Below are 19,794 nucleotides of genomic sequence, written 5' to 3'. Positions count from 1 at the left end.
ATAGGAACGTAGGCCTCGAAATTCCCTATCTTAGCTCCACCCTTTTGCATCGCTGTGCTGGAAAAAAATGGCAGCCACCACTCTAACGCCCTTCTCTGGCGCGGGACTCGGCGGCCACCATTTTTGGTGAGGGCCTTCCGCTGCCGATAGCAGATGGAAGGCCCTGGAGATGCATGCATGCAGAGAGTGACATCAGCCAGCGTGCAATGCTGACTTAATACCACGCTCTGCAAACTTCAACCTTAGCGCTGAGTTCAGCACTGGGCCTTAAACTCGCTCTGAAAAGTGAGCGTTCAGCAGACTGACAGAGTCAGTCAGCACTTCTTAAAGGGACACATACATCTTTCAGGCAAGTTTGCATTTAAGCTTCAGGACTGGCGTTTTAAAACATTTTATTGAGGTAATGGCTTGGTGCAATAAACGTTAAAAGTTTTTTTTAAGTGTGCAGGGAGTGTCTCTCTATTTACCCTATCAGTTCCCCTTAATATCTTGAAAACATCAATTAAATCATCCCTGAACCTTCTAAATTCCAGGGAATACACCCCTAGGTTGTGTAATCTCTCCTTATAATTTAACCCTTGAAGTCTGGGTATCATTCTAGTAAATCTCTGCTGCACTTCCTCCAAGGCCAATATATCCTTCCCTATGTGTGGTGCCCAGAACTGCTCACAGTACTCCAGGTGTGGTCAAACCAGGGCTTTGTATAGCTAACAAAGCTCCTTCTGTGCTACATGAGATAGAATCTTGCAGCACAGAAGGAGGTTATTCAACCCATCATGTCCATGCCAGCTCTTTGAAAGAGCTATCCAACTCGTCCCACTCCCCTGCTCTTTCCCCATAGCCCTGCAAATTGTTCCTTTTCAAGTATATAGCCAATGTGTGAGAAGTATCTCCCTGAATCAAGATTGATCTTGCTCACTGACGAGTTAGTAAAGCCTGTGAATGTTGTATGCTGAGTGGTGAAGCAGCAGACCCCGGTGATAACCCAGCTTCCACCATCTTGTCTGTCTATCACTTAATGAAGGTGCAGTAATAATAGAGCTGGGAATGATAGTAACATGCTTTGCTGCCTCTGTTGCTGCATTCTTGAAGATACTTGGAGAACATTTTCGAAAAATGTTTAGAAAATATTATTTGCCTTTGCACTGATTTGACAGGCTACATGAGAAAAAATGCATTGTGAAAACTTGAAAAGAGGTGGGGCCATTTCCTGAACACTGTTCCAACAATGTTTAAAATCGTCATTGGCCAGCAGAATCCCATACTCTCTGCTACGTTCTTGGGGACACAGGAACATGAGGAGATCATTTGTCCCCTCGAGCCTGTTCTGCCATTCTATTAGCTCTTGACTGATCTGTACCACAACTCCATTTAGCTGCCTTTTTTTGATATCCCTTAATATCCTTACCTAACATAAATCTATCAATCTCAGTTTTGAAAGATCCAGTTGAACCCCAGCATCCACAACCTTTTGGGGAGCCAGTTCCAGATTTCCACTATCCTTTGTGTGAAGAAGTACTTCCTGATTTCAGTCCTGACAAGGTCTAATTTTAAGATTATGCCCTCTTGTTCTGGATTCCCCCACCAGATCAAACTAGTATCTATCTGATCACATCTCTTTATCATTTCAAACACCTCGATCAGATCACCCCTCAACCTTCTACACTCAAAAGAATACAAACCAAGTTTATGTAATCTGCCCTCATAATTTAACCCTTTAAGCCATGGTACCATTCTGCTGAATCTCTATTGTATCCCCTTCAATAAATGCACTATGATGGACAAGAAACGACCAACTGGTCCATCCTGCCTGTCCCATACAGTTCTGGTGCCTTATGCATCAAAATATCTACACTCCCCGCCCCACCCAGAACCATGCAATCCCTTGAGATAGATAAAAAAAAACAGATTTTTTTAAAAACAGGCCAATTAGATGGGAAAAAAAAGGGAACATTTTTCTGTAATTCTCCCTTTGGTGATCGAAACTAGTCCATGTGATCACATTGGTCCTCATCTATGTTACAGAATACATTACCTCTAGTATTAGGTGCTATACAAGGCCAGTGTATCCTCCCTGAGGTGCCCACACAGAATGCAGTACTCTAGATTGGGTCTGACCAAGGCTTTTTACAAGAGCATTACTTCCCCCTCCTTTGTATTGCAGCCCCCTTAAGATAAAGGCCAATGTTCCATTAGCCTTTTTGATTACTTTTTGTACCTGTACACAAAGTAAATGAAGCACTCGCATCCAAATATCTTTCATTCATCTTCATTTCATTTTCATCTCTCCATCATCACTACAATCCTTCAGATCCTGATGACTTCTAATAATGGGGGAACTGTTTTCCATTTCCCAAACTGAATAAATACCTGTAAACATGGATGTTAGAATTCAGTAACTTCAGTCACTGATAGCACATTACAAGTGATGTGATCAAGGCCCAGGAGAGGCATGAGTTCGGGGCCCAGAAGAGCCGAGGGCCCAGGGGCAGCATGGGTCAGCCCACACTGCAATTGTGTATGCACTCGGTCTGTGCAGCAGAGCTGGTCTCCAGTCGTCTTGGTTATTCCTTGCCACTGGACCAAGACCAAGCTCTGTCAAGCCCATGTGGTGGTTGGTGTGCAACGGCCACCACACATTAAAAAAAAATCTACGCAAAGGCATCTTCCACCCTTCAACATGTAGTTCGGGACCTGGAATATTAGGTCCCTTATTGAAACACCTGTGAACTCATCTCTTTTTGGCATGGAAGCAAGCCAAACCCAATTACGAGGGACTGCCTATGATGATGATGATGATGACATGTTCTTACATAACGACACTCAGCTCTACCTCATCACCCCACCCAGAACCATGCAATCCCCTGAGATAGATAAGATAAACAGATTTTTTTTTAAACAAGCCAATTAGATGGGGAAAAAAATGGAACATTCCTCTGTAGTTCCCTGTTTGGTGATCGAAACTAGTCCAAGTGATCACACTGGTCCTCATCTATGTTACAGGATACATTACCTCTAGTACAAGGTGCTATACAAGGCTAATGTATCCTCAGTGAGGTGCCCAAACCAGAATGCAGTACTCTAGATTGGGTCTGACCAAGGCTCGCCCCCTCCAATCTTTGGTCCCCTTCACAAACTCCGTTGCCTAGCAACCGACTCCATCCCTCTCTCTGGCCACTCTTTGAGCCTGAACCATTCCAATGCTCTCCTGGCCGGCTTCCCACCTTGCACCCTCAATAAACTTGAGCTCATCCAAAACTCTGACTTGGTGCGAGTTAGGACACGGGCAGCAAAATTTTAGGTGAGCTAAGGTTTAGGGAGGGTACGAGGTGAGAGGCCTGACAGGAGAGCGTTGGAATAGTTGAGTTTGGAAGTAACAAAAGCATGGATGAGAGTTCCAGCAGCAGATCAGCTGAAGCAGGGGTGGATATGGATGATGTTAGTGAGGTGGAAGTTGGCAGTCTTGGTGTTGGAGCGGATATATGGTCGGAAGCTCAGCTCAGGAGTAAGTAGGAGGCTAAGGTTGTGAACGGTCTTGTTCAACCTTAGACAGTGGCCAGGGAAATTTCTGCTCATCCAGGATTGATGCCCGACAAGTAGCGTGACAAATCAGAGGCAGTGGAGGGATGTGGTGGTGAGGTAGAGCTGGGTGTCCTCAGTGTACGCATGGAACCTGACATCACACAATAAGCACAGTGTGTGTGTATATTATTTGAGAAGGTAACTATTCGTGAGGTATTTGAGGAGGTAACAGGTAGTCAGATTTGCAGCCTCACTTTGTAGGAGGGATAGATGGACCTGGGAGCAGACATGTCTCAGAATGCCGTTTTTAAAAAAATTGAAAGCAGCTAATCCAATAAGACGATCTGAGTTCTCGATTCACCATAATTCGATAAAGTCTGGCTTTGAAAGGTGAGCGGGCGTCGCGATGATATTGCAGCCATTTCATTAGCAGGGCTCCAATTAAATCAAGGTCTTGTACTCTGATTTATTGAGACAAAAGGAGAGGCATTAGCGAACACACTGCACTCAAGATATCACTCATCCACTTTTAAATATGTTTTCACTGACTATCCCTCAGTAGTTTGAAAAGATTACACCCAGCCAGCCTACTATTTGGGGCGTGTGTTTCTAATTACCAGTCATTATTACCAGACACTGGGCTCAAATGCAAAGCAGAGTGACGCGTTGAAAGTTGTACATTATTAATTTACATTTAAACTGACCTCTGCAGCTGCCAAATAATTTAAGGACAATCTAATACAGGGATTGAAATAAGCGGTTGGAATCACTAGTTCGGGCGGCTGAATTGTGACTTAGAAAGGCGGAATTTTGTTTAATATAGGTATCAATTTATATAGAGAGCATAAAAACAGACTTCAGGATCCTTCAGGCACAGGTCACTCCTGGTACAATTGAGTAACTCGGCCGACAGTGAATTGTGTTATTCAATCTATCCTGAGGGGCTGAATGGCCTCCTCCTATTCCCAACTCTCACTGCGACTATTTTCTTGCGCTGAGGCCTCGCCGTGTATTAAAATATTGGGAACCATTCAGAATAAAGTCGCGCCGGGGACAGCCCAGGAAAGTCTGGTTACCGGACCATTGACCGGGAAGGTCATTCCTTCAACTGGGACAATCCGTTTCTGTTATCTGCAGTTATTTAAGGGCACTCCGATCAAATATCCGCTCAAACCCTTTCATTAACAAATTAAACATGTTTCACTGGGGAGTTTTGTTTCTCGTGTGTATTTTTCACGCCTTGGGAATCATTCTCTCTCTAGGTCCGTGTGTGCACCGAGTATTAATAGAAACAGAAATATTAAATAATGAACTTGTTATCGTGCAGCCAGAGTGAATTCGTCTCCCCCGTTGCTTGGTTTCAGGGAGTTGGTTCCTGGACAAACGAACAATTATCAGTCACACTCCAACCGGCCTTAACTAATGGAAACGGAATCTGCGCCTGAGATTCGGGCTTGGGTTCGGGTTCGGGCGGAGGTTTGGGTTTGGGCTGGGATTCGGGAGGACTGTGTCTGAAGTCGGTTGGTTTCATGGAAAAACTGCTCCTATGATCGGGCTGATGGGGTGAGTTGAGGTGGCGCCAGCAGCAGGTAGTAAAATGCCGATTAACACCACAAACCCAACTAAAACATCGCATCTCCACTCGTGCACAGAAAGAGCCAAATAGCTGGCGCTGCAGCCGCCTTCAAGGAGTGGAAACATCAGTTCATCTCCCAGCAAGGACAGGGTTAAGATGAACTTTAAATGGCGTTTAGAATAAAGTCCTGCTTAAAATGGTATTTATTCACACAGCGCCTCTGAATTAAAATCTCAATTACTCGGCTCTATTTCGATTGATTTTAAAGTAACATTTCATTGCTATTCCGATGCTGGTGTGATCATAAGAATATTCACTGGGCTTAAAACAAGAGGAGATGCTGGGAATGAAGAGCAGGCCGGTTAGTGAGGAGAGACAACTCGAGTCTTTGACTTCTGCCTGTTCCCATCTCCTCCCCGCTCTTCGCTCTCGAAGAATATCAGCATCTTAAATCTCAATGTGTCGCCTGTCTCCTCTGTAACCTCCTCTCGTCTCTTTCATACATTTTAGACACAGAAAGAAGCAGCATTGGCTTCTGTGCGGTTATTTAAGGCGGGCGACTTAAACTCGACGAGAAAAGTGTTCATTAATTGAACTTCTTCGGTTCAAACTAAAACTGGTCACCAAAACAGATCATTCTCGGCGATTTTCTTAAAACCTTTTTTCTTGTTCGTGTGGGTCCCACCGAGTTAAACATCAATTGACTGCGAGTGGTGTCTGGGGGCTTAAACGAACACGAGCAGTTATTAGAATGTATTTAAGTTTATAAAATAAGTTTATCAGAAAACAGATCGATAGGCACGGCTCGGCTAGGTCGGGTGTTGCCGTTTTAAGGGCCGAGCGCAGTTGTCAGGGGACTAGAGGGGCCCAAATGTGCGAATAATTCTCAGTCAGGAGTTACAGTAACTGAGAAAGCTTTTAGCACATTATCCGCTGGCAATTTGATGATAATCTAATTGTCAAGTGTGCCTGATTAAACCTCCTGCACTGTATTTACGTTCGGTGGGTGCGGGGTGTCTAATGGAATTAACAAGCTGCTGAGTCGAGCTGTAACTGTGTAAACTGCATGGCTTTCACTTTATGTGACATTGAATGCTCGGTGCGCAACCAGCCTTCCTGCTGCAGTCTTCGTCACTTGAAGGTGAATACAAGTGTTTTTGAGCTCTGCGGTTACCTTGCGGGCCCCGGGGTACAATACATACATAAATAACCTAATAAATAAAATCCAATTCACTGCAAAAATATTCGCAGTAAACCCGCCCAGTAATCCATTTCTCTCCGGCCGCCCTTGGTGTGGGTTGGGTATCTTCGCCAGTATCTCCCGGATTATAGGATTGATATTCGGGGAGAAAGGGTTTTGTTCGGTGAGCCCGTTTCTGAGAGAATCCCAAGCAACCTGTCAATTATATGACAATGTTCCTCAAAAGTATAATAATTATATAATATTTGCAACCAACATGCGCGGGTATATAAGGAACATGAAATCTCCTGCATATTCTATCAACTCCCATAGCTATTTATCTGTCTCCGGTTTGAGAATATCTCCCATGTCCGCGCGTATATTTTCTATCGAGCCCCGCCGTAATCCCCCGTATTTATCCTTGTCTTTTTTTTGTCTTTTTATTTTTAATCTAGATTTTTTTCCCTATATTTGTCCATGTATCACAGCTATCCTCAAATCTCTCCCTCAATGGAAATATCTATATATGTGTTTATCAGTCTGCAGCTTAGATCTTGTATGCAGGTTAACATATTTAAATTGTATCCCATGTACATCCCTCCTGCAATTTCCTGGCACTTAAATGCAGAAAAGCAGCCAATACTTGTACCGCAATTAAACCTACTGTATTTCTATTTTAACGGCACAGGAATAAGTTTTATTTATTTTAAAACACCTGTAAAATTGCTCTTAAAAAAATAGAAAAGCAACGTTAATGTTGAGCGCCGGCCCTGCCCCTGGATACTGGCATACAGGACTGGAACTGAATGGGAGAGGTTGCATTTATAAATAATTTCGCCTCAAGCAGAATATCAACCTTATAAATCAAACTACATTTAGCCAAGTGTGCCGGTGTCGTATTTGCATTAACACTCGATTGGATGTACATTTGTGATGTGCAATCAATCTAAGTCGTCATTTTACCTGTGGAATGGAGCGATTTAATGTACATACAATTCCATATAATTAAACTGCTATCGAATCAGATACAAATACGGATAATTGAACAGGACAGTGAACTACGTAAAGTGTAAATACTTACAGCAATACAGTTCATACATTATAAAACCAATCAAACTGCAAATGCTATAAAGTAAATTGGATAAACTATAAGATTTATATAAACACGCGCATCGTGTGTGAGTTAAAATGACAATTTGTGTTACAATGCAGTGTTGAGACACAAATGGTTCTGCAATTGTTTTTGTGCCCGAGGTCGCATTTCATCCCTGTGTGAGCTCTTGAACCGAAAGGCCTGGCTTGTTCAAAAAAAAATGTTGGTTGCGAAAAATTATCAGGAAAACGCGAGGACTGTAAAACGCAACATTCAAACGGATTGTAAATAGAAATCCTCAACAACCAGTCGGGACAATCTACACCCAAGGATACAAACGAGTACACAAGCGGGTGTTCGGCCCAGGTGTACCCCTGTTGCACATTCGTATTCTAAAGGCAAGATTTCACTAAAATGCAGTCAGCGTCGGGAAAGTTCATGCTGCATTCGGAGAGTAAAACCTGTAAAATTGTTTGCTAGATTTTATAACGTTGCTTTGTTTTAGGACCAATGACAGGTGCAACCAGATTGGGTTCGGGGCCCGAATTATGGTATTGATAATATCATGTTTTTCCACATTATTTCAAGACAGATTTCCATTCTCCGTGTGTTTTTTCTTTGTGGGATGAGAATCTTGTCTTGGAAACAAATTAAAACGAACCTATTACAGGGTAAGGAGACGCACAGGAAAGCGATCTGTTTGCAATAATTGTTACACTTGATAAAACTTGCACTTCCACGGAACTGAAATTACAACTCCAGATGTTCACCAAAAACGCGCACCGAATACAGTATTGGGAGAGAATCCGTTCCAAAAAAAATCGCTATTAGGTCAACAATTTTATCTGTTTGGAGTGTGAGAGAAGCGTCTGTGAAGCGAATGGGAAAAATCAGAGCCCGACTTCAGAGTAATTAATTACACAAACAACGGCACTGCCTACAGACCCTTGTTCGTCTAGACAAGTCTCATTTCTTAATCTGAGCGGAGAGAAAAACAGAAATAAAGATTCTCGTAGGATAAAAAAATAAACGACAGATGATTTAAAAGAAACATCAGACAATAACAGCAGTTTCTCTGTCTGTGAGACTTAACTGAAATCAGTGTAGCTCTGACACTCACTTCACACCGGCACTCATCGTTGAGTTTAAAAGGCATTAAAATGAATATATATAATAAACTGGCATGGTATAATAGCAACATAAAGATGACACTTGAAGGAACTGGGCCGTTTTTGTTCCCTACTTTTAGAAAAGAACATGATAACTTTTTCTTCCAAAGTCTAAACGTGTTCTAATTTTAACACGACACCAAGGTATCTGGGAGAAATATGACTGTAAATAACGCAATAGGAATGTGAAGCATGCAGGATCGTGCGGAGTTTGAAGGCATTCTTGGGGCTAATAAACAGGCGGATACCCAAATCCGTTGCAATGGTAATTTCATGCAACAGTTCAAACAAACATATAACGTGCAGGCACCATGCTCTATCTTTGCAACTGGCAATATGAGATTTTAGCAGTAAATTTGTCTCAGATTTCGTATCGGGCTCCTGCAGAGAGCTGGGTGCAATGGTCTGTGTCCTGGAGTGGATTAATCCCAGCGAGGGAGCCTGCTGCCCATCACAGCAACACAGACGTCCTCCGAGGCAGCAAGGCTCCGGCAGCGCCTGCGCACAGTCGGCATTCCCTGTGTGCCTCACCCCCGAGCAGACCGCGGCGCATGCGCGGTCCCAGCGCAGCCTGCCGGCCGGTCAGCACCACGCAGGCGCACGACGCTCAGTCCCCCTTATCGGGAGGGAACCGAGAGTGAGTGACGTCAAAGGCCACTGATTGGCTCCCCCCCCCCCCCACCCACCACCATGGTCTGGGATACGGGGTGCGGGAGGCACCAAATTAATTGACGGTGCGGGAGGCGATTTGGAAACAGTCGAGAAGCGATCGGGAGAGGCAGAGAGAAGCAACTCCCGGTGTGACTGCAGACCCCTCCCGGCTCAGCCTCCCTCCCCAAAGGCCAGGAGGAGTGAGGGCGGCGAGTCGTGGCTCCAGCACCAGGCGGGCTCTGGGAAGAGTCCCGGCCCTTCTGGGAGCAGAGTCCTGTTCCAACCATGGAGTACAGCACTCCCAAACCACAGCTCTCGTCCCGGGCCAATGCCTTCTCCATCGCCGCCCTCATGTCAACTGGAAACCCCAAGGAGAAAGAAACCCAAGAGAACACCATCAAACCCCTTGGTAAGTCAACCCTTGGAGCCAGGCGCCCATGGCAGTCTCGCAGCCCAGATGAGAATGTTCACTGGTGATGGTAAAGGTTAAAATTGTTGCATGTTGGAGAAATGGAACGACTAATCTACAGGAGGGGCATGTGTGCTGAAGAGTAAGAATAACGCTGGCTAAATCGGGCTCTCTGTTACATGTGTTTTAATTTGGAGCAATTGGACTGAATCTATTGAGGAAAATACCACTTCTATAAAATGTTTTGAAGAATAAAGGGTTATATGAACATATTTAATGAAGGCAGAGTAAAGCAAACACGGTTCACGTTATAAAGTTGGTCTAAAGTGCTTGGTGTTTGAATCGATTGCTTGCCTCAGTTGGGTTAATACTCCTGCTGTATTAAGTCTAACTACAGGTTAGTAAACCCGAACTCGGATCTTCAGGCACGATGTGATTGATGTCGAAGTGTTGTTAAATTGACTAACGTGTACACACGCTTTTCTTTCCTGCCCTTACACAGAACAATTTGTGGAAAAATCCTCTTGCTCTCAGCCGCTGGGTGATCTGAGCAGCCTGGAGCTCGGGGATTACAGCGGCAGTGCATCCCCGGTCTGTACGGAGCCCCTCATCCCTACCACCCCGACCGTCCCGAGCGCCGAAATGGCCAAGATCACCTGCAACCTGGAAACCAAAGAGTTGTGGGACAAATTCCACGAGCTGGGCACCGAAATGATCATCACCAAATCTGGCAGGTACAGTGATTCTTTTGATTTCTACAGCGAAACAATCAATCTTATTAACGGCGTAGAGTTTGGGCTTAATGAAATTGTTGCATTTTAATTTCAATCTGGGCCCTGTTGACAATTCATTTATAAAAAAGTCATCGGAACCCGACGGTGAAAGTGGGTCAAATTACCTATCGAGATTAGGCACCGAATTCATTTTAAAGAAACGCGTATGTTGAGAGATGAGATAATTATGTTGAAAAGGGGGTTTGAGATATTAACTATCGGTCATTTCGTTTTTTCTGCTGCTTCGCTTTATATTTCATCACTCACCACTGTCGGGGAATATGGAACTCCTCGCTCGGTCTTTTCAACTAAAGAGTCATTCATAATCCCACCGATTCTAATCGGATGTTCTATGATAAGCGAGACGAAATGAGTTTTGTTTTGCAATGAAGCAATGATCAGATGGGACACTAGATTTGTACAACGTGATTCTGCGACCTGTTCTCCCCTTACTGCGTTTTAAAAAGTACAACTTGTTGAAGTATAAATACGTAAGCGGCTGAATTAGATGCTATTGTACACGAGCTTCTATTTTCAGGGTGATGGTGTTCTGTGTTAGACCAGAACCCCCGTGACACGGACAAAAATAAGAGTTTAATTCCGTGCAGTTAATAACACCATTGTAAACAATACCGGAAACTCAAGATAATTTATGAATGAACAAAAAGCGCGCATCAGTGTTGATTCAAATTATAATTATTTACAATGCAGTAATCGTTATTTTTTCAATGCGGTTATGTTAAACGAAATAATTGTGTTGTAACAATATTTTATAATCATAATTATACAATCCTTGTTATATTATATAGACATGGTAATTCTGTTAAAAGGGTAATTGATACAGAATAACGATATTGTTATCATAACATTGGGTCTCATGCAAAATCCATATTATTACATCCGATTCTATTTCAACAAATGTTTATAAATGTTTCTCTGCATCTGAATGATTTCAGATCGGTTGCAGCATTCATAAAATACAGAAGGCCCTGGAAATCTGAAATACATGTTGTGATCTGGAATGCATTGCTTGCAAGGACGGTGGAAGTAGATTCATTATTAACTTTTAAAAGGGAATTGGATAAATATTTGAAAGAAAAAAATGCAGGTCTATGGGAAAGAGCAGGGGAATGTGACTAATTGGATAGCTCTTTCAAAAAGCCGGTACAGACACGATAGGCCGAATGCCCGCCTTATACTAGAAAACGCTGGAAATCTGAAATAAAACCGGAAGGAATACATAGCATGCCAACCGGTCCGGTGGGATGCGCTTCTCCGGCTCACCTGTGATGTTTGCAGGCTCGCACTCTCAACTCCACAATCCGCCAAACTTGTAACTGGCCAGAATAATGACCTTCAATCCTGAACCTTTTTTGGGGGGAGGGGAGGGGGGGGGGGGGTCCCTGTATTCTTAATTCTGTGTTGTAGTTGGCTATCTCGGGGGTGAAGATAATGCATCGACTGAAGTGACAGTTTGGGGTTATTCCTGAAACGTTAACTTGCCATTTCTCTGCTGTGTCTGGCTTGCTGCGAGTTCGCAGCAGTTTCTGATTTTTGGGACAAATGTGTGGGAGTTTGTGAGGGGGAATGGTTGAGTTTAAAGGGCTTGTTTTCTTCCTTTGTCCTGTTTTAGGAGAATGTTCCCTACTATCCGAGTCTCGCTGTCTGAAGTGGACCCTGAAGCGAAGTACATCGTACTGATGGACATAGTACCGGTGGACAATAAAAGATATCGCTATGCCTATCACCGCTCCTCCTGGCTGGTCGCTGGGAAAGCAGACCCGCCCCTTCCCGCAAGGTGCGACTATTGACTTTATTCGTCAGGATTTATGCTGGAATCACTCCCTCACAACCCTTGTTTTTTCTATATACACACCTTCTCCAGACCGTATTTGCTCGCGGAATTATCATCCTCCAGTTCTGTAGATCGGTGTGGTCCAAAAGAAATCGCCTACTAGCCACAAATGTGACATTGTTTTATCCGCATACACTAATTTTAGTAGAAAACGCCTTACTCACAATACAGCTAAATGAACTGCACATGTTTATTTCCTTAACGAACATCTCCCACCATTCAGGAACCAGAGTAAAGCATTCGTGGATCAGTAACACTCGCACACTCAGCTTTTCATCTCACCATTTTATCAACAAACGCACAAAAAGTTAAAGTTCACATTCAAATACCGTGCGAATACATGTGTCGAGATCACACGTCCAATGATTGTGTCTGTGATTTATTTATTTTAAGTTTACTGAACAGAAACACCATTATCCACATCTGGATTCTCAAGGAGCCGCGTTGCTGCAGAGTAACGGGAGAAACACGAGCGGGACCTCGAGGACATGGCAGAGTGGGCTGGGCTGTCCAATGCTCCTTGTGAAATCCTAGATTAGAACTAACACACTGTTGAGATTTTTGATCTCAGTTTAGTAAAATTAAAACTGCAAAGACCGGGTGAGCGCTGCGAAGTGGCTGGCAGTGGGAACGGTTCTCACAGACTCGGGTTTCGGCTGTTCACTCACACCTATCTCACGGTCCTCCGTACTCACTCTGCACCGATCTCACGGTGCCCCGATCTCACTCTGTCCCGATCTCACTCTGCCCCGATCTCACGGTGCCCCGATCTCACTCCTGATCTCACGGTGGCCCGATCTCATGGTGCCCCCATCTCACTCTGCCCCAATCTCACTGCCCCGATCTCACTCCCGATCTCACTCTGCCCCGAGCACTCCCGATCTCACTCTGCCCCGATCTCACGGTGCCCCGATCTCACTCTGTCCCGATCTCACTCTGCCCCGATCTCACTCCCGATCTCACTCTGCCTCGATCTCACTCCCGATCTCACTCTGCCCCGATCACTACCGATCTCACTCTGCCCCGATCTCACTCTGCCCCAATCTCACGGTGCCCCGATCTCACTCTGCCCCGCTCTCACTCTGCCCCGATCTTACTCCCGATCTCACGGTGGCCCGATCTCACGGTGCCCCCATCTCACTCTGCCCCGATGTCACGGTGCCCCGATCTCACGGTGCCCCGATCTCACTCTGCCCCGATCTCACGGTGCCCCCATCTCACTCTGCCCCGATCTCACGGTGCCCCGATCTCACGGTGCCCCGATCTCACTCTGCCACAATCTCACGGTGCCCCGATCTCACTCTGCCCCTATCTCACTCTGCCCCTATCTCACTCTGTCCCCATCTCACTCTGCCCCCATCTCACTCTGCCCCCATCTCACTCTGCCCCCATCTCACTCTGCCCCAATCTCACGGTGCCCCGATCCCACTCTGCCCCGATCTCAGTCCCGATCTCACGGTGCCCGGATCTCACGGTGCCCAGATCTCAATCTGCCCCGATCTCACTCTGCCCCGATCTCACTCTGCCCCGATCTCACGGTGCCCCAATCCCACTCTGTCCTGATCCCACTCTGCCCCGATCTCACTCTGCCCTGATTTCACTCTGCCCTGATTTCACTCTGCCCCGATCTCACTCTGCCCCGATCTCACTCTGCCCCGATCTCACTCCCGATCTCACTCTGCCCCGATCTCACTCTGCCCCATCTCACTCTGCACCGATCTCACTCTGCCCCGATCTCACTCTGCCCCGATCTCACGGTGCCCCGATCTCGCTCTGCCCCGATCTCGCTCTGCCCCAATCTCACGGTGCCCCGAGCCCACTCTGCCCCGATCTCACTCCCGATCTCATGGTGCCCGGATCTCATGGTGCCCGGATCTCACTCTGCCCCGATCTCACTCTGCCCCAATCCCACTCTGCCCCAATCCCACTCTGCCCCTATCTCACTCTGTCCCGATCTCACTCTGTCCCGATCTCACTCTGCCCCGATCTCACTCTGCCCCGATCTCACTCTGCCCCGATCTCACTCTGCCCCGATCTCACTCTGTCCCGATCTCACTCTGCCCCGATCTCACTCTGCCCCGGTCTCACTCTGCCCCGGTCTCACTCTGCCCCATCTCACTCTGCCCCGATCTCACTCTGTCCTGATCTCACTCTGCACCAATCTCACTGTGCCCCGATCTCACTGTGCCCCGATCTCACTCTGCCCCGATCTTGCTCTGCCCCGATCTCACTCTGCCCCGATCTCACGGTGCCCTGATCTCACTCTGCCCCATCTCACTCTGCCCCGTTCTCACTCTGCCCCGATCTCACTCTGCCCCGATCACACGGTGCCCCGATCTCACTGTGCCCCGATCTCACTCTGTCCCGATCTCACTCTGCCCCAATCTCACTCTGCCCCAATCTCACTCTGCCTCGATCTCACTCCCGATCTCACTCTGCCCCGATCACTCCCGATCTCACTCTGCCCCGATCTCACGGTGCCCTGATCTCACTCTGCCCTGATCTTACTCCCGATCTCACGGTGGCCCGATCTCATGGTGCCCCCATCTCACTCTGCCCCGATCTCACTCTGCCCCAATCTCACGGTGCCCCGATCTCACTCTACCCCAATCTCACGGTGCACCGATCTCATTCTGCCCCGATCTCACTCTGTCCCGATCTCACTCTGCCCCGATCTCACTCTGCCCCGATCTCACTCTGCCCCGATCTCACTCTGCCCCAATCTCACGGTGCCCCGATCTCACGGTGCCCCGATCTCACTCTGTCCCGATCTCACTCTGTCCTGATCTCACGATCCTCCATAATCACGGTGCCCCGATCTCACTCTGTCCCGATCTCACTCTGCCCCGATCTCACTCTGCCCCGATCTCACTCTGCCCCGATCCCACTCTGCCCCGATCCCACTCTGCCCCGATCCCACTCTGTCCCGATCTCACTCTGCCCCGATCCCACTCTGCCCCGATCCCACTCTGTCCCGATCTCACTCTGCCCCGATCTCACTCGGCCCCGATCTCACTCGGCCCCGATCTCACTCGGCCCCGATCTCACTCTGCCCCGATCTCACTCGGCCCCGATCTCACGGTGCCCGGATCTCAATTTGCCCCGATCTCACTCGGCCCCGATCTCACTCGGCCCCGATCTCACTCCCGATCTCATGGTGCCCCGATCTCACGGTGCCCGGATCTCAATCTGCCCCGTTCTCACTCTGCCCCAATCTCATGGTGCCCTGATCCCACTCTGCCCCGATCTCACTCCCGATCTCACGGTGCCCGGATCTCAATCTGCCCCGATCTCGCTCTGCCCCGATCTCACTCTGCCCCGATCTCACTCTGCCCCGATCTCACTCTGCCCCGATCTCACTTTGCCCCCATCTCACGGTGCCCCGATCTCATTCTGCCCCGATCTCACTCTGGCCCGATCTCACTCTGGCCCGATCTCACTCTGCCCTGATCTCACTCTGGCCCGATCTCACTCTGCCCCCATCTCACGGTGCCCCCATCTCACGGTGCCCCCATCTCACGGTGCCCCGATCTCATTCTGCCCCGATCTCACTCTGGCCCGATCTCACTCTGCCCCGATCTCACTCTGGCCCGATCTCACTCTGCCCCGATCTCACTCTGCCCCGATCTCACTCTGCCCCGATCGGTGCCCCGATCTCACGGTGCCCCAATCTCACGGTGCCCCAATCTCACTCTGCCCCGATCTCACGATGCCCCGATCTCACGATGCCCCGATCTCACGATGCCCCGATCTCACTCTGCCCTGATCTCACTCTGCCCCGATCTCACTCTGCCCTGATCTCACTCCCGATCTCACTCTGGCCCAATCTCACGGTGCCCCGATCTCACTCTGCCCTGATCTCACTCCCGATCTCACTCTGGCCCGATCTCACGGTGCCCCAATCTCACTCTGCCCCGATCTCATGGTGCCCCGATCTCACGGTGCCCCGATCTCACCCCCGATCTCACGATGCCCCGATCTCACGATGCCCCGATCTCACCTTGCCCCGTTCTCACTCTGCCCTGATCTCACTCTGCCCCGATCTCACTCTGCCCTGATCTCACTCCCGATCTCACTCTGGCCCAATCTCACGGTGCCCCGATCTCACTCTGCCCTGATCTCACTCCCGATCTCACTCTGGCCCGATCTCACGGTGCCCCAATCTCACTCTGCCCCGATCTCATGGTGCCCCGATCTCACGGTGCCCCGATCTCACCCCCGATCTCATGGTGCCCCGATCTCTCTCTGGCCCGATCTCACTCGTCCCTTTTCTTGATTTTCCAGGCTTTACGTGCACCCCGACTGCCCGTTCACGGGGGAACAGCTTCTGAAGCAAATGGTCTCCTTCGAAAAAGTGAAACTCACCAACAACGAGCTGGACCAGCATGGCCACGTGAGTTGTAGCTGGGTTTTATTCGCTAAATCTCATCTCAAACAGAACTCAACCGGCAGAACCAAAGAGTTAAAGGCTCGCACATGTCTTAAATACCAACATTTTTAACCAGCACCTTGCAAACAAACCTGACAACTAACCGTGCAAAACCAATCTGAATATAGCGAAGGGAAATAGCCCAGTTGTCAGTGGGAGTCGGTACAAAATCGGGATTCTGTCCATGAGGTTATTTGGGAATCTTGCTTTCCTTCCCGGGACAATATTCCAGAGCAGGGGCTCCGATTTCCACCTTGTGTCTCATTCCTTTTAAACTTTGGGAACTCGGGTTCAGTCCTACCGCCAAATAAATGCAATCTGCAAACTGCGCGGTGAGATTGCGGTCCCCGTGCGGTGCCAGGACCGCGAATGTACCAATACTGTTCCAGTGAGGGGACTCTCCAACCGTGTCCTCTCCCAGATCAGAAGGTATCTGACTCCCAACTCCAACCGATCAAACTACAATCCACACTCACTGTCCGTTATTTATTTGCCTGTTCTTAATTTACTGTAGAATACCTGAATCAGGTGAAAATTATATTCAGTAATGAGCACTCACTTACTGTTAACATTTATATAGAACAATCAATAGTTCCGTTAAAATGTACCCGCTACTTAGAATTATCTCCACTTTTGTTCATGATGTTTGATTTCAAATGTATTTGGAAATAAATTTTAGCGCTACCTCCCCTGTCAGTCATGTTGTGACATTGTATATGTGTGTTATATACAAGTTACCCTGTGTAAAGTACAGGTGTGTTATATACAGGTTATCCTGTGTAAAGTACAGGTGTGTTATATACAGGTTATCCTGTGTAAAGTACAGGTGTGTTATATACAGGTTACCCTGTGTAAAGATATTGTTCGCTGTAAATCGGAAACGAATGCATGTCCCTCCTTTAATGGTGATAAACCGAAATTAACCTGCCAGTTATACGGATAGCGGTAAACTAACAGTAACAACGTCCGTCTATCCGGAGTTAAATGTATTCCCAGGACCAATGAAGACTGGTGTTTGATAAATCAAATTCTCGTTTTATTACATGGGATTGTAGCGATTTTCCCGACGTTTTGAAGATCGTAATCCCTGCATTGTCGATAGCTGCAGACCATGTGGTGTCAGACTGTAGACTGTGGGCCATTGTGTCCCGAGACCTGGCGCAGTTAGTGGAAGCGTTGGGAGACACCGTCAATCTAGTTAGAGAAACACTTGCGCCCGGGCTGTAATTGTGATAAATTAATTCCACAGATAATTCTAAACTCTATGCACAAGTACCAGCCCCGAGTGCACATCATTAAAAAGAAAGATCATACCGCTTCTCTGGTGAACCTCAAGTCTGAGGAGTTCCGAACCTTCATCTTTCCAGAGACAGTTTTTACTGCAGTCACCGCCTACCAGAACCAATTGGTGAGTCCCTGCTATTTATTTCAACAAACGCCCAGCGAGACCAGGGCCAAATCTGTAACTGAATTGCGAGACCTGATCCTCCGACACTGTAAGAGACTGGCGCAATTAACAGGGGTACGGCAAATCACTGCAGATGCACCTGATATTCGTTTACCAGATTGTGTCCATATAAATACGTCTTGTCTAAATAATAAGTGGCACATGAACGGGAATCCGAGTTTGAGTGACTGAAGTCACACTCACTGCTTCATTGAAAATATTCTAAATCTCGCCGTTCCTTTCCCCCATTGAGACTGTCATTGGTATGTTTAGAACTTGTAATTTATAGTTAATTTAATGCGAATGTATATTGAGCCATTTCCGGCGATATTGAGGGCGGGCTGAGGCCAACCCCGGGAGTGGCTCGGGTCACGGTCAGTTTCACCGGAATTAACTGGGTCGCGCCGGGCACCCGGCTTGTCAACTCCACAGCACCCCCGGCACCCCCGTCATGGGGAGCGGGGCAGAGCTTCAATTTCAGCTGGCATCCTTATTCATTCTCGGGATGCGGGCGTCGCTGGCAAGGCCAGCATTTATTGCCCATCCCTAGTTGCCCCTTGAGAAGGTGGTAGTGGGCCTTCTCTCAACCGCTGGGTAGTGTTTTTTTGAGGGCAGTTAAGACTCAACCAAGTTAAGAGAATTCGTTTTTTTTTAATCATAATCCGACAGCTTCATGGTCACTTTGTCTGATCTCATATTTTTAGCTCCGGATTTTAACAAAACTGAATTGAAATGGACGCGCTGCCCTGCTGAGATTTGAAGTGGCGGTCTGGGAATGATTGTTAGCTCAGTGAATGAAGCATGCACTCGCCGGGCAATCGGATGCTTGGCTGAGGAATCCCATGAGATATAAATAATAAAATATGTTATTAGTCTGCGCGCGGGGCTTTCTCTGGAAAGAAGCGACAGATTATCAGCACCCGCGGGATGTTTGTTATTCTCCAAGGTTTCTCTCTCCAGATCACCAAACTCAAAATCGACAGCAATCCTTTCGCTAAAGGATTCCGGGATTCCTCCCGGCTGACTGACATGGAGAGGTACTGTTTTCAGGAGTAAGGCTCGTTTTTCTCAGTTCGATAAGTTTAAGATGTAAATAGCGCGGTTGTTAAAATGCCAAAAAAAAACGGCTTTCAGGACTGGAATTTACTCCGGGTCTTAATTTCCTTGCACATTTACACTTTTTAATACCCGGCTTGTTGTTTATCTTCTAACCCCGACACAACTGAGTTCCAATGCTGCAATGTCGAATCCAAAGGACTCCCTGAACGTGTGAGCGTGTTTATATCTAGGGAGCCCGATACATGGAGCAGGATGAACAGTCTCGAAACAAACTGCCTTACTGAAAGTGCGCAGCAGCCCAGAGAGTTGTGCAAGTGGTGGAACATCAGGGGCAGGGTTATCTGTGTGCAGGTGGGAGTTAAAGTGAGACGGTATGAAAGTAAAGTCACTCCCAGACCCGTGACCCGTGAGCTAACTAAGTATGTGATGCTCCAGTATACACACAGACTCGGCTGCATTCTAGAGGAACTTGTTGAAGGATGAATGCTTTCTAGGGCTGCCATTATGCTGTCGATCCAGTCCATGTCTGTATCTTGTGGTACTCAGTCACAGACCGAAGTTATACTGCAAATCACATTTCCCCCAGCCAGAGAGAGCTCTGCCGGGTGCGTTTGCAGAAATACACACATTA

The 19,794-nt window shown here is 47.3% G+C and overlaps 1 protein-coding gene across 2 annotated transcripts in view; it reads left to right on the top strand.

Annotated features, from left to right (window-relative positions):
- Positions 1-9,383: 9,383 nt before the first annotated feature.
- tbx20 (T-box transcription factor 20) overlaps positions 9,384-19,794 on the top strand; it is a 92,497-nt gene continuing 82,086 nt past the window's right edge. Inside the window, exons 1-6 of one of the 2 annotated variants that reach the window (XM_070889151.1) lie at positions 9,384-9,600; positions 10,103-10,334; positions 12,007-12,171; positions 16,513-16,621; positions 17,907-18,065; positions 19,065-19,141. In XM_070889151.1, coding sequence (XP_070745252.1) covers positions 9,477-9,600; positions 10,103-10,334; positions 12,007-12,171; positions 16,513-16,621; positions 17,907-18,065; positions 19,065-19,141 — 866 coding nt within the window. In that variant the 5' untranslated portion in view covers positions 9,384-9,476. Of the gene's footprint in view, positions 9,601-10,102; positions 10,335-12,006; positions 12,172-16,512; positions 16,622-17,906; positions 18,066-19,064; positions 19,157-19,794 lie in introns of both variants that reach the window. The other variant, XM_070889142.1, reaches the window with a different exon arrangement.

Source organism: Pristiophorus japonicus, chromosome 1 (genome assembly GCF_044704955.1).
Source record: "Pristiophorus japonicus isolate sPriJap1 chromosome 1, sPriJap1.hap1, whole genome shotgun sequence".
In the NCBI taxonomy this organism is placed as follows: Eukaryota; Metazoa; Chordata; class Chondrichthyes; family Pristiophoridae; genus Pristiophorus; species Pristiophorus japonicus.
This window is presented reverse-complemented; position numbering and strand designations above follow the sequence as displayed.